The following is a 15,141-nucleotide window of genomic DNA, read 5'->3' as shown; positions in this document are numbered from 1 at the left end:
CTATAATGAGACTTATATTTTATGTTGTTGACAAGAGATTAATACGTATTATTTGTTGCTATTGACTGGTGTGTAATTGTCTTAGGGTCTGCTGTTCCTATTAAAAGTAGTCTTTCGCGTTTCGTCGTAAGGCCTGACAGTGGGGAGCGAGCGTAGCCAACCTTGCAGCGTGCGACGAGCTATCTCTCTACCCATTCCGTTCTAAACGTTCTCACATTACACTAACCTCACCTGTTCAGTGTAAGGAATTCCTTTCAGAAAATCTAAAAGGTTGATTGACATTAGGGTTAAATTACTTGCTGTTAAAAACGTGTGCTGGACGTTCACTTGTGCATCTGCGTGGCGGATCCCATTCGTTCTCAGCTATTGGCCAACCTGCGCTTCGCACACCCGAGTTCATTTGTCCATTTATCGATGAAAATAGTGCGTAAAATGTGATTGGCGAAAATACGTTTTGTTACATGTTCCTCCGCATCTGTTCTGTGACAGGAGTACGTCAGGAGATAGTGTATCGAGGAGAAGTACGGCCTGTTTTCACTTGCAATTCGTGAACGAGGAACAAAATGGATCTTCGGAAAAGAGTTACAGATTGGTTTTCGCGAATGAGAAGCTGGAAAACAGGAACTGGAACTCAAGCTGAGGCATCTGTTGCTGTTGTTGACGATGATCCAGATTTGGAAAGAACGCTTTGGCGCTTTGAACCGTACGTCATGAAAGTTCAGAGCGTTTTAATTTGGGAAAATCCAGTGATCAGTGTGTTTTTTGTCGTAGTAGTCAACATTTTATTTTGGTAAGGTGATGTCAGTAACTTTGAGTCAATCGTGAGCTTAAAACAAAAGTGTGTATTTTTATTGTTGTGGTTGTTGTACACAGGTTGGTTGTCAATTTCCAGTGGCGTTTTTATGGCCTTTTGTTCACTCTTGCCCTTACAGCAATTCTTTACGACGTGTGGGCACAAAAATGTTGGCCAGAAATATCAGAATCCTTGTCGGAAAAGACGAGGCGCACTTTGCAAGTTCCACCCACGCAAACAAGGTAAAGTTTTGAAAATTGTGCTGACTGCTTGTGTGACTAAGTATTTACGAAATATTTGTGTTTTTCTTGGTAGATACGTTGCTCACTGTGGATATTATAATGTTTTGATAGAACGTTGCGCTGTATATTTCGAATGAAATTTCAGGAGATCGAAACGCTCTTATTTATTTATTTTCGGACGTCATTAAATAACAACCACTCCCTTTCCTTTCAGTATCTCACAAGTGTAAGTGCATAAACATAATGTTCACCGACCAGAATCATAATTTTTTGGTCCCCTATGCCCTTCTAATGATGAATATTTAACACCGATTAAATCTTTTAAAAGATTCTCAAATCCCCATTGTTTATTTCTTAATTTATGTAACAGTTACATTCCGCCGCTACATTCTGTTCCCCACAGAACAAAGGCCGCTGTAGCGGTGTCATGTATCTGAAATTTCTGGATTCGTAAAGCTACAAGCTACAAAGACCGTCGCAGCTAAATATAATCAGGATACTAGCTTTTGCCTTACAAATTTGAGTAGAGAATAATTATAATAATGGTTAATGTTAGTTTCATTCCCAGAGTGGATGCATTATGAATATTTTAGAAATAGTTATTAAGGAATTCAACAGTAGGAATGTAAATGGAATAAACAGTGTTTATATGAAAATAAGGTAGTGGCATTGAGAAAATATTTATTGTAAAGTGATGTCTGACAGATGTGAATGGCACAATAAAAGAATAGTGGGCAAGAATGTAAGTGATAGTGATGTTTGCATTTTTACTGGAAGAGGATAGTTTTGTTTATAAGGTCACTTCAGACAATTGTATCTAAAATGTTATACAACTTGTGTTATATGATACATTTAAAAATTAGCAAAGTGATTTTTGCCTATTGTTTTAAGGATAATATTCAACTGTGATATTGTCTGATGTAATCAGTTCAGAAACGTTGTAGTGTTCCTCAGGTTGATGTTTTCCTATTTTATTTTGTGTGTGTGTGTGTGTGTTTCTTTTTTTTTTGGGGGGGGGGGTGTTTGTGATTTTGTCTTCATCTCAGCTTTGTCATATTTTATTCAACAATTGTAAACTTTAAAAGTGGTGCACTATCTTATTTAGGGCTTACAGAATTTACAAATGACTTTGCAGCTGCTAGTTGGTAGGTCTGTAAACACGTTGAAGGTGACAGACAGTTTACATTTACGTGTGTAGTTCATGTAGTTAGAGCATACTCAGCTAGGGGCAAGGGGGGGCAGCTACGCCTCCCTACTATAAAAGAGTGAGGAGAATTTTCATGAACTATACTAATATCCTGCCCTGCCAGGCAGACAGATTTATCAGTTTTTAGAAAACCAGGGGATGTAATGGATACTGACTAGTAGAAAGTGCACTCGAGAGCAATTTGTCGTGAGATCGCAAATTATCATTCATAGCAAAATTGCTGTGAATCGCTCCTCCCCAAGCTCATATCCTGGGTTTGCTCGTGTCTGTGGTTTTGCCTAGGCCTATTAGGAGATAAAATCTTTCAGGTAATGGTACACAAATAAATAATTGGTGATAACACATCCATCTTTTTATTTATTCTGTATGTTAATTTTTTCAGAGCATTAACTGTTCCAGAGATAAGTCACTATCTGAGCCAAGCTCAGTCTATGTTGCGAGACTACTACATCTGGTTAAAAAATATGAGAGATGACCAGCCAGGCATGGTAAGATAAAATATTTTGTACTACATCTTTAACTGGAGCTGTTCTCTAGCTTTCATTGGTTTTAGTTGATGACTGATAACCCACCATCTTTCCTTCCTTCCTTCCTGTTTTTCTTGCACTTCTGTATATGTCCATTTTTTTTTTTTTTTTTTTTTTTTTTTTTTTTTTTTTTTTTTTACTTGGTTCCTTCTGTAGCAATGTTGCTGCATACTTTAATTTCAACAGATTTCTCATTTTACTAATAATTCAGTTAGTTTTATGTTCAATTTGACATTTAAATTATTAGCTGTGTACAGCATATTTTAATGTAGAATACTTATAAAATAACAGGAATTCATTGAATGATAAAATATATCAAGTAATGTATTGCTGTTTGTATTACTGCTATTTCTTGGGTGCGACATCCAGCTAGCTTTGCATCTTGATGACAGATATTTCTTCTTCTTCTTCTTCTTCTTCTTTACAGGCTATGTAACTATACTTTTACTTAAGACTAAGAGAACGTTAATCTGATAGATGATTTCTTGAAAAGAACAGGTCTCCACATAAAAGATTGCTTTTTAAATGTAGGGGACACATGTTTCAAGTAGAGGAATTATATTAATGTGTTATAAAACAACTTACATTTTTGTTTCTTAAATGATGGTGACATAAGGGGAGCAGCATTAAATGGCGTTCTCATTTAATATAACAAACATAAGATACTTCAGAAAGCTGTTGTAAATGTGTGGTAATGCTGCTGTAGCTTGTGCTACATTGTTCAGGTGGTTCCAGAAATTTTCTTTACTATGCAAACTTAGCCCTCATGGTCTTTCAGGCTTGACTCTCACAGACATTAACTTCAGTATAGCTGAATAAGGCTGCAGATTTTGTGTGGCAGTTTCTTCATAATGGAAATCAGCATTTGGCGTCATTGGCCGGGAGGCCCCTTGTGGGGCAGGTCCGGCCGCCTTGGTGCAGGTCTTATTTCATTCGATACCACATTGGGCGACCTGCTCACGGGATGGGGATGAAATGTTGATAAAGACAACACAATACCCAGTCCCTGAGCAGAGAAAGTCTCCGACCCAACTGGGAAACGAGTCCGGGCCCATAGGACAGCAATCTGTCATGCTAACCACTCTGCTATCAGGGTGGACAATTTCTTCATAATTAAGTGTGATAATACCAGTAAGACCATTGCTTCTGCCTATAGGGTACAAATCTTGCACCAAGCGAGGTGGTGCAGTAATTAACATACTGAAGGACTCATCATTCAGGAAGATGATGGAACAAATTCACATCCAGCCATCTGGATTTATGTTGTCCCCAAATTTACCTTCCTTCAGTTTATACAGACTATTTAAGAAAAGATTGAATGAGCAGAAACATAAGAGTTGCTGCAGTTATTAGAAGGATCATTTTGTTGAAATCTGTTATCACCAGACAATGAATGATTAGCATAAAGTGCCTGAAAACTACCTGAACAAGGTTATTCTGAACATAGAAGTTGAATAATTTGTACCTGCAAGAAGAAGAAGAAGAAGGGGGGGGGGGGGGGGGGAGAGGGATTTGTTCTTCTTGGTCTTCCCAACTTTTTAGTTTGTGTACATGGTAAACACTATTTTCTTCCTGAGTATCACTTTTTCTTAATAGATCTACCATTAGATGACAGCTGAATTTGTTGCCCATTGTATTATTTCTTCATTCTTGATTATACTTATTTTTTTGTACTTTCTTCTTTACAGTTTTGTTGCTTGATGTGTGCAAGTTTCTTGGTTCTCACAGTTATCGGCCGTACTGTTCCGGGATGTGTTATTGGCTATATACTGATAATGACTGTTATGGTTGGTCCTGGTGTCTGCATTCATGTTTTACCTCCAACTGCAGTACAGAAGCTGAAAAATTTTTGTGTATCATTTAAGGAGAAAGGAAGAGGTGAGTTGATATTATCCTGTATTAAGTGATTTAAGTTACATCTGTTTCAAAGAACGTAGAAATTTGAGATACTTTGTCAGCAAATATAGGGAGAGTCTGCAAGACTTGTACCGTATTGACACAAACACTGTTCATACTGAGATGATCATGGTGTACCTTTAGAACACATAGTTTCCTGCAAGAGTAAAAAGTTTTGGTATAATTAGCAACTCAACACAGTTGTTTGAGAAAGTGATGCATACACACTAGTTTGGCTATTCAGGAAATTTGTAATAGCTCTCCTCTATTTTCCAGATCAAGTTTAGATACCTTGAGTTAAAAGTAACAGGGTAATGAAACAATTTGTGACATTGTTTTTGCACACAGCTACAAGTCTTGCTTATAATTTAGCTGATAAGTATTACTGAAAATCTAAAAGTGAAAGCTCAAGCCATCTTGCCATACACACAACATATTTGGGAAGTACTGAGATTGTATGTCATAAGTGTCTGTAATTGCCATACTACAAATCCAAAGTTGTGTGGTTTGATCCCTATTTGGTCAATGTTGTTTATTTTTTGTCCCCTGTAGTGTTTTGCACATTTCGGTTTTTTGTAATTTATTGTACAACATAAAATGAAAGACAAGACAAGCCAGTTGAGACATGGTATGAAGGGTAAATGTTTTTTTATGATTTTGGGTACGTATTTTACAGTTAACTAACATGAAACTATTTAGAATTATATTGCAGTAAATAAAAGTCTATTTCCTTGAAGTTGATATATCCACACAATCACCAGAAAGTGTACAGATTACACAAAGTGAATTCTTAAAATTAACTGTGAAATTGTGGACATTTTGTAAGAATCATTAAGTGTTGGTTTGAATTGCTTCCTGAAGAATTTGTCTAATCTGTAGAAACAGTGGTCAGTTAAATATCTCTTCAAACTGACTGTAAAGCATGTTAAAGCATTGGGAGACTTAATGTCTTGGGACAACTTGTTGTAAATATGTTTATTATAATGTAACGTCATTCTCTGACTGAAGTTATTTTTTAGTAGAAATTCCAGGAAAGGATATCAACGATGTTGGAAAAGATAGATTGCTACTTACTGTAAAGAAGACACATCAACACAAAAAAAGGCAAGCACATTTTGCGCACATATGACTGCCAACTCCAGCATCTTGGGCTGGAGTGTGTTCTACATGTGCTCATAAAAAAAATATGTCTTTAATAGGCTGAGTCATTATCAAACATTGCTGCTTTAGTTGTGAGTAGTGAAGGAAACTAAACCATACACTTATCTAAAATATTAAATCAGTGTATTTAAAGGGTGCAACCTACATTTGCAGAATTCAGTAAGAAGTTGGTGTACATAATGCTTAAGTTACTTTGACAGACCTACTTTTGACAAAAGGAAGTTGTAACTTGCACTTGAAAGTTAATTCTACAACATCACAGTAATATTCAGTACATCAACAGCTAGAGTGTATTTAAAAAATTAGCTTCACATTTGCTAATTTCTAGTACAGCACTATCTTGAAATAATATTACAGTAGTTTCAATTTTAAAATCTAAATCCATCTGTTGCTGCTGCTAACGATATTCATTTAGTTGTGTCCTCTTGTGAGTAATAATGTCTAGTGTCAAGTATGTTTGTACCACATCAATGATGTAGAAGTGATGTTTCCTGTTAGCTGTTGTAGAAGTTTTGTTACTGCATTGTTTGCGAACATGTATAAGTTTATTGTCAGTGTCAGAGAGAGAGAACAGTGAAAACAAATTGTACATATTAATCTCCCCTTCCTCCTAGCCTCTGTTTTGAGAAGTCACTTGCTCATTCTCACTCACAGTACTTTCTTGATCACTTTGTTATACTATTAACCATGTGGTGGTGGTGGTGGTGGTGGCGGTGGCGGTGGCGGTGGTGAGTGTGAAGGCTGGTTGGTGCAGCTCACTATGCCACCTATCCCCTGCAAGCCTCTTCATCTATGAATAGTTACTGCAACCTATATTTGTCTGAATCTGCTTTCCTTCTAATTTTTACCAAATTGACAATTTCTTGATGCATCAGGATGTATTTTATCAGTTGATACCATCTTTTCGTAGAGTTCTTTTTTCCCCTGGTTCAGTGCTTTTTCTTTAGTTACACGATCGACCCATCTAATCTTTGACATTCATCCGTAGCATTGCATTTCAAAAGCTTCTGTTCTCTTCTGGTGTAAACTGTTTATAGTCCATGTTTTGCTTGCATACATTCCAGATAAATAGCTTCACTAAAGACTTCCTAACACTTAATTTTGTACTAGATGTTAACAGATTTCTCTTTTGCAGAAATACTTTTCCTGGTGTTTTCAGTCTGCACGTTACGTCCCCTCTATTTCTGGCATCATCCATTATTGTCCTGCTCAAATCACAAAACTCGTCTACTACTTACAGGCCTTATTCCCTAATCTGATTTCTTCAGCATCACCAAATATAATTTGACAAAATGACATAACTTTGTTTTACTTTTGTTAGATCTTCTTCTTATCACGTATTTTCAAGACACTATCAATTCCGTTCAATAGCACTTTGCCATCTCTGACAGAATTACAGTGTCATTGACAAACTTTAATTCCCTTTCAGAATTTCTCCTTGATTTCCTCTGCTGCTTTCTCAATGTACAGTTAGAATAACATTAATCTGTAGAGCACAACCCAGTCTCATTCCTTTATCAAATTTTCCCTATTGTGTCCTTAGTCCTTTGACTCAACTGCAGTCTAGTTTCTGCACAAGTAATAAATAACATTTTGTGTTCTGTGTTTTATCCCGGCTTCCTTCAGCATTTCATAGAGTGCATTTCGGTCAACTTTGTCAAAGCTTTCTCTAAATCCACAAATGCTAGGAAAAATATGTTTGCCCCTAATGCCTCATTGAAATGTCTTCGACGTGTTGTAATAGAAGATTAATAAAATGTTAAAATATTCAATAATGATATAAATTACAAGATTGAAAGGGAGTATTTATGTTAGTCAGGCAGTGAGGTTTAGGTTGTGTTTTCTAGTAAACTTGATAAAGAATATGTGACATCTGCATTTCAGGGTAGTAGAATCTTTGGTACGTGAAGGTAGCTGCCAGCAATTTACCTCTGAGCCTTATGAGAGTATAATGTGGCAACATGAGATATTTAAGGGACTTCTCTGTTTGACAGTGCATATTTGCTGCCAGCTTTTTGCTCCTGACAGTTCCTAATGGCATAGAAACTTTGTCAGTATTTGTAGTATTGCAATGTATTGATTTGTGTGACTCTTTTATAGCATTTGATAATGGGTAATGTTGTTCTGAAATGTTGCGGTAAATATATCACACATTTGACAACATTCTCAGTACAGGATAATGTAACTTAAATGTAAGTATACTATGTGATTACTCCGTTATTCACAATGAAGTGCCTAGCAGAGGGTTCAATGAACTACCTTCAAGCTGTCTCTCTATCGTTCCATTCTCGAACGGCCCACGGGAAAAACAAGCACTTAAATTTTTCTGTGTGAGCCTTGATTTCTCTTATTTTATCGTGATGATCATTTCTCCCTATGTAGGTGGGTGCCAACAGAATGTTTTCACAATCAGAGGAGAAAACTGGTGATCGAAATGTCATGAGATTACGTCACATGAAAAACGCCTTTGTTTTAATGATTGCCACTCCAATTCACGTACCATGTCAGTGTCACAATCTCCCCTATTTCACGATAATACAAAATGAGCTGCTGATGAACGTCTTCATAGATTTTCATTTAACAGCTTAGTTCATGTCATACTGAAACAACTTCTTCTATGAATGTGCACAGGAAATAAATCTGTAGACACATCATGATGTTTTCAGCCAGAACATAAGTGCAGTGTCTGTGTTTCATACAAGGTAGGTTCCATAAGTAATGCGACCAAATTCATAAAAAACTCATTTATTGAATATATTCGTACAAATAATCAAAAATTTTCAAAATAGCACCCTCTTGCATCAATACACTTCCATGCCTGGAAGGCATCCTGGAATGCCTTTTCCGGAATGTTCTTTAGAGCTGATGTAACATGTGCCTGGATGCTTTCAATCTTGTCCCAATGTTTTCTTTTCATGACTCCTTTTAAACGAGGAAACAAGAAAGTCAGCGGGAGCCAGGTCAGAACTGTGGGGAGGCTGGGGAACCAATGGGGTCTTGACTCTGGCCAGGAAGTCATTGACAATGAAGGTGCTGTGACTCGGCGCGTTGTCGTGGTGAACTTTCCACGTGTCCTGGATGTCGCTTCATCAGTGCGAGACCCTCCTTTTCAGTCTTTTGAGCACTTCCATGTAGAAAGCCGAGTTCACTTAGTCCCAGTAGCTATGAATTCGTGGTGGACTATGCCTCTGACGTCAAAGAAGACAATGAGCCTGGTTTTGATCCTGGACTTGCTCATTCATGCCTTCTTGGGATGGGGTGAACTCTGCCTTTTTGTCTCGGGGTCGTACTCAGAAATCCACGACTCATCACCAGTGATAAATGAGTTTAAAAAATGAGGATCATTTTCACACATTTCCAACATTTCCCGGCATCGCAGCATTCACGTGTTCTTGTGTTTGTCGATCTACACTTTTGGGACAAGTTTGGCGCACACCTTTCTCATGTTCAAATCTTCTGTCACAATGCGGAAAAACGTTTTTTTTTTTTGACATCTTTGGAGTTTTTCCTACCAATTGACGGCTCAGTCGTCTGTCAGAGTTCAAACAATTTTGCACACATGTCACATATTCATCGACTCTTGCAGCTGATGGCCATCCACTGCGAGGTTCTTCGGTGATCTCCTCTTGGCCCTCCATGAACAACTTGTGCTATCGGAAAACTTGTGATTTGGACAAGCAGTCAGTCCCAAAGGCATGCTGAAGTAATGGAAACGTTTCGGTGGCAGACTTCCCAAGTTTAAAGCAAAATTTGATAGCGTACCATTGCTCTACAGAATGAACCATGTTACATAAACTCAAAACAGGGTTGACGGAAACACACATCCTGACTCTCTGGCAGCTCGCAGTCAAATGAGACAAAGAGCGTTTTGAAGCTAACACCCCCCCCCCCCTCCACTTAGCCCATCTGGTTACAACACACTGTGGTGTACCGTTGTGTCAGAAAAAAATTGGTCCCATTATGTATGGATCCATTACGTATGGAATGTACTCTGTATGTAACCTGTGCTATTGGTCGCACAGACAGACATTCATTACGAAATTGCTTAGCACATCCTGTCTAATTTCATGTTAGAAAATTGTGTTGTGTAAATCTTGATCAATTTGAGGAAGGAGCCATTCTTGCACCAGTGTGAGCTATGCAGCATTCATAACCATGTTATCATTTGTGGATGTTTTTTTTACAAAATTCGTCCATTTTCAAGGAGTTATTTTTGTGCTCGACAGTTGGCTAGGGATCATGCAGGCCTTAAAAGAAACTTTCCTATTATGATTGAAGTTCCCTCATAACTCAAATTTGCACTTGGCAGGAAATTGTTACTGTCTTCATAGTCGTGCTAAGAGTCTGCTCCAGTTGTAGTCGGTGTGATTGGAAAAGCAATCCCTCAGCACACACCATACTTCGTTCTTTATGTTGAAGTTCTCTGTTTGTCTCCAGGTTGTTTTCTTTTGGCTCAAATGACTCCTTAATTTGTGTGGTATTCTCTGCCAGTAAACATAGTCAACTTGTGCTTTCACTGTTGCACAGATCATCTTATTGTATTGTTTGTTCAATCTCAAACACTCTTTCACAGTTGAGGTGACATTTTGAATTGACGACAAAATGTGTTCTTCACTATATTTGCCAATTTCATGTTATTCAACCCATGAATATCATAAGATCTTATGCTTATATTGCCATCTTTATCACAGTTGAAGCTGTTGTGCACTAAATGTGTTTCTACTAATTGAAACTCAATCAGAACACAAGTTGTGCCATTTGAAAATGTGATAATGTCCATTTTCAAATGATACATAGTTATTCCAAATCAGATTTATGCTTCAGAGTAAGGAAAAAAAATTTAAATTGATTGCATAATTTTAAATTTATCTGTGTTTTGTTTAATGTAGTATGTATTGTAGATGTTCAGTATCGCTGGATACTCCTATCTCTCTTATTGTGCTTATTATAATGATGCAAAGATTGTGTCATTTGTTCCAACTCTTTGTGATCGTATGAACTAAAACATACCAATTTCTTTTGTCTTGCTCTTTCTCCTGCAGGCATTCCAGTTTGGAGTCCATTACTTCTGTGATGCCATAATACATCACATCCTCTCCCACCCTCTTCTTGCATGTTTGATTATCCCCCAGCGTTAACGTAAGTCTTCTCATAATGTGCTCAAAGTAGATCAGTTATTGCTTCAGTATCAGATCGTCCAAGGAGCAATCTGATTTTATTTGCTGTAATACTAATCTGTTTGTTCTGTTTGCACTCTGTAGAACTCTTAAGGAGTTTCCTCCGACATAACAATTTGAAGGTGTCTGTCTTATGCCCTTCCAGGTCTCACATCCTTATATGAACATAGAAACTACCTCTAGGCTCATTCCATGCCAAATGGTGTAGAGCAGGGGTCAGGAAGTAATTTTAGATAGGGTAAGGATACTTTCGGAAACTTTTATCAAGGCCCATAAAAAAAATCATCATATTCCTTACTAATTTTTTAATTTAATTTTTACTCATAAAAATATGAATTACAATAGATAGGCATATTTGTATTGAAAAGTCAGTGGGAGAAATTATAAGCTGAAGCGCCAAAGAAACTGGTATAGGCATGCGTATTCAAATATAGATGTATGTAAACAGACAGAATGCGGTCCTGCGGTCAGCAATGCCTGTATAAGAAAACAAGTGTCTGGCGTAGTTAGATCGGTTGCTACAGTGGCAAGCTGCCAAAATTTAAGTGAGTGTCAATGTGGTGTTTTAGTCGGCACTCAAGTGCCATGGGGCACAGCATCTCTGAGGTAGTGATGAAGTGAGGATTTACTCGTACGACCATTTCATGAGTGTACCATAAATACCAGGAATCCAGTAAAACATCTAATCTCTTGCATCGCTGATGCAGGAAAAAGATCCTGCAAGAACGGGATCAATGTGGACTGAAGAGAATTGTTCAGTGTGACAGACGTGCAATCCTTCCGCAAATTGCTGCCGATTTCATTGCTGGGCCATCAACAAGTGTCAGCATGCGAACCATTCAATGAAACGTCATGGGTATGGGCTTTTGGAGCCAAAGGCCTACACATGTACCCTCGATGACTTCACGACACAAAGCTTTATGCCTCGCCTGGGCCAGTCAACACCAAAATTGGACTGTTGGTGAGTGGAAACATGTTGCCTGGTCGGACAAGTCTCGTTTAACATAATGGTGTGGAGCATGTGCAGTTGGAGTGACATGGGGCCCCTGATACGTCTAGATACTACTCTGACAGGTGACACGTACTTAAAACATCCTGTCAGATCACCTGTATCCATTCATGTCTATTGTGCATCCTGGCTGACTTGAGCAATTCCAGCGGGACAATACAACACTCACCATGTCCCGAATTACTACAGAATGGCTCCAGGAACACACTTCTGAGTTTAAACACCTCTTGGCCATCAAACTCCCGAGACAAGAACATTATTGAACATACCAGGTGTACCAGTATAAAACGAGCGTTGAGATACATGTGTCGATAGGGAACATTTGTTGTGAACGAGCCTTAATTTTGTTTTTTGTTTGGTTGATACGACATCTGTCAAAGATATTTAGTATACATAAAGTCATGGAACAAACATCATCATATGTTTTCATCGTGTTAACAATGTCGAATTTTGTACCGGAAAGTGATGATTTGCGGAAAGCATCAATTTTTTATTTTCATTTGAAAAAAAGTGCTGCGGATTCACATTGAATGCTTGTCGAGGCATATGGTGATCATGCTCTATCAGAAGTAACATGTAAAAGATGGTTTCAATGGTTCAGAAATAATGATTTTGATGTAAGAAATGAAGAACGTGGAATACCACCAAAAAAGTTCAAAGACGCTGAATTGTAAGCAATATTGGATGAAGATGATACTTTGAGTCAGAAGCAAATGGCAGCAATGCTAAATGTTGCACAACAAACAATTTCTGACCATTTGAAAGCTATGGGAAAGATCCAGAAGTGTGGAAAATGGGTGCCACATGAATTGAATGAAAGAAAAGTGGAAAACCAAAAAACCACATGTCAAATTTTGCTTCAAAGACATAAAGACACGAAAGAAAATCATTTTTGCACCGAATTGTTACTGGCGATGAAAAATGAATTTATTTTAAGAATCCTAAATGGGAAAACTCGTGAGTTAATCCGGGACAACCATCAACATCGACTGCAAAACCGGATTGATTCGGCAAGAAGACAATGCTCTGTGTTTGGTGGGATCAGAAAGGTGTGGTGTATCATGAGCTTCTAAAACCCAGTGAAACTGTGAATAATAATCGCTACAGACAACAAATGATCAATTTGAACTATGCATTGATAGAAAAAAGACCATAACGGGCCAGAAGACATGGCAAAGTAATTTTTTATACGACAATGCACCTGCACAAAAAGCAAAGCTGGTTCAGGATACAATCAAAACACCTGGCTGGGAGCTGCTACCCCACCTGCCGTATACACCAGACTTGGTCCCTTCCGACTACCACTTGCTTTCATCAATTGGACACGCAATGGCTGAGGAACACCTCAATTTCTACGAAGAAGTCGAAAATTGGGTGTCTGATTGGTTTGCTTCAAAAGATGAACATTTCTATTGGCATGATGTCCACAAATTGCCAGAAAGGTGGTCAAAATGTATAGAAAGCAATGGCCAGTACTTTGAATAAAATGTTTTTAATTTTCAATTCAGAATTTGTGTTTCATTTTCACAAAAAAACACTCGTTTCATACCGGCACACCTGGTATCTGGGATGCTTTGAAACATGCTGTTCAGAAGAGATCTCCACGTGTTCAGAAGAGGTATCGAGCCTCTTCTACTCTTATGGACTTTCATGGACAGCACTGCAAGATTCATTTTGTCAGTTCCCACCTGCACTACTTCAGACATTAATCGAGTCCATGCCATGTCGTGTTATAGCATTTCTGTGTGCTCGCGGGGCTCCTGCATGATATTAGGCAGATGTACCAGATTCTTTGGCTCTTCAGTGTATTTGCAGTCTTGAACCATTTTCTTAAAGATAGGTTCACGTGATGCACAGCTTATGCGAATAATATCTTCAAAGTGGGCGGCCATTAATACTGAGCAATACTTTATATTCAAAAAATTCATTTTTTAAAATAAAATTTCACAAATATATATGGAGCCAAACACAGTAACCATGTATCTGGCTAATTTTTTGCAGTTTTCATGTTTTTCTGGGAGATGTTTATTCTAAAATTCTTTAGTAGATGCAGTTTTATGTATTTGCAAGAAAACGTCTTTCTGCAAGTCTGTTAACTCCATGTGGAGTGAAGGCTTTGAAAGGCAGAACAACTGTGCAGCCAGCTCTGCCCATTTTGCTGCCGGAGAAACTTCAAACGGCAATTTTAAGACCCTTGACAGCTTCTCTGTCTCTCAAAAGTCTTCAATATTACTGAAAATCCATTCTTAACATCTGACATAAAATTTGGTGATATTGAAATGTCTCTTTCAGAATTACTTTTATATTTAAAATTTGTTGGAAAGTGAAGTAGTTCTTGACTTGCAATGCCTTTTTCAAAGATATCCTGCTTGTGACAGAAAGGAGACACACTTTGTATCAGATCACATAGTAATTTCCCATTTCCTCATAGCTGGCTATTGAGTGCATTTAAATGTTTCAGAATGTCTTTCAAGAAAACCACAGTTAGCATACTGCATTGATTTGCTAGAAACTCCAAATGGTTTCTTGCTTCTTGTGAATCCAAGTTTTCTAAGAAGGAAATTACTTCTCTTATTTGCTGATAATGTTCAATACTTGACCTTTACTTAGCCAGCAAACATTGCTGCGCTGTAATAAGTCAGAATGTGCTGAATCACACTCGGAAAGAAACTCTTTAACTGTCTGTGCTGAAGAGAATAATAAGATCTCATAGAGTTAATCAAATTGATCAACCTGCCCATTACTGTATTTACTCGAATCTGAGCCACACTTCTTTTTCTGATTTTTTGCTATCCAAAAAACCGGCTGCGGCTTAGAATCAAGTGCAAAGTAAGCGGAAGTTCTGTAAAATGTTGCTGCGACAACTAACTCCTGCCGTCGAATATATGTAGTGCTACAAAGGCATGCTTTGCAGGCACAAAGATAAATAGTGGCGCCAAAACCTCTTTGTTTGTTGTTGTTGTTGTTGTTGTTGTTGTTGTTGTGGTCGCAGTCAAAAGACTAGTTTGATGCAGTTCTCCGTGCTACTCCATCCTGTGCAAGCTTCTAAATCTCCCAGTACCTTATGCAATCTACATCCCTCTGAATCTGTTTAGTGTATTCATCTCTTGGTCTCCCTCTACAATTTTT

The 15,141-nt window shown here is 37.9% G+C and overlaps 1 protein-coding gene across 1 annotated transcript in view; it reads left to right on the top strand.

Annotated features, from left to right (window-relative positions):
• Positions 1-218: 218 nt before the first annotated feature.
• Positions 219-15,141, top strand: part of LOC126356179 (reticulophagy regulator 3-like) — a 39,414-nt gene continuing 24,491 nt past the window's right edge. Inside the window, exons 1-4 of the mRNA XM_050006944.1 lie at positions 219-790; positions 874-1,035; positions 2,625-2,730; positions 4,458-4,647. Coding sequence (XP_049862901.1) covers positions 564-790; positions 874-1,035; positions 2,625-2,730; positions 4,458-4,647 — 685 coding nt within the window. The 5' untranslated portion in view covers positions 219-563. The remainder of the gene's footprint in view (positions 791-873; positions 1,036-2,624; positions 2,731-4,457; positions 4,648-15,141) is intronic.

Source organism: Schistocerca gregaria, chromosome 3, assembly GCF_023897955.1.
Source record: "Schistocerca gregaria isolate iqSchGreg1 chromosome 3, iqSchGreg1.2, whole genome shotgun sequence".
Lineage (NCBI taxonomy): Eukaryota > Metazoa > Arthropoda > Insecta > Orthoptera > Acrididae > Schistocerca > Schistocerca gregaria.
Note: the sequence above shows the minus strand (reverse complement) of the source record. Positions and strands in the feature narration are given on the sequence as shown.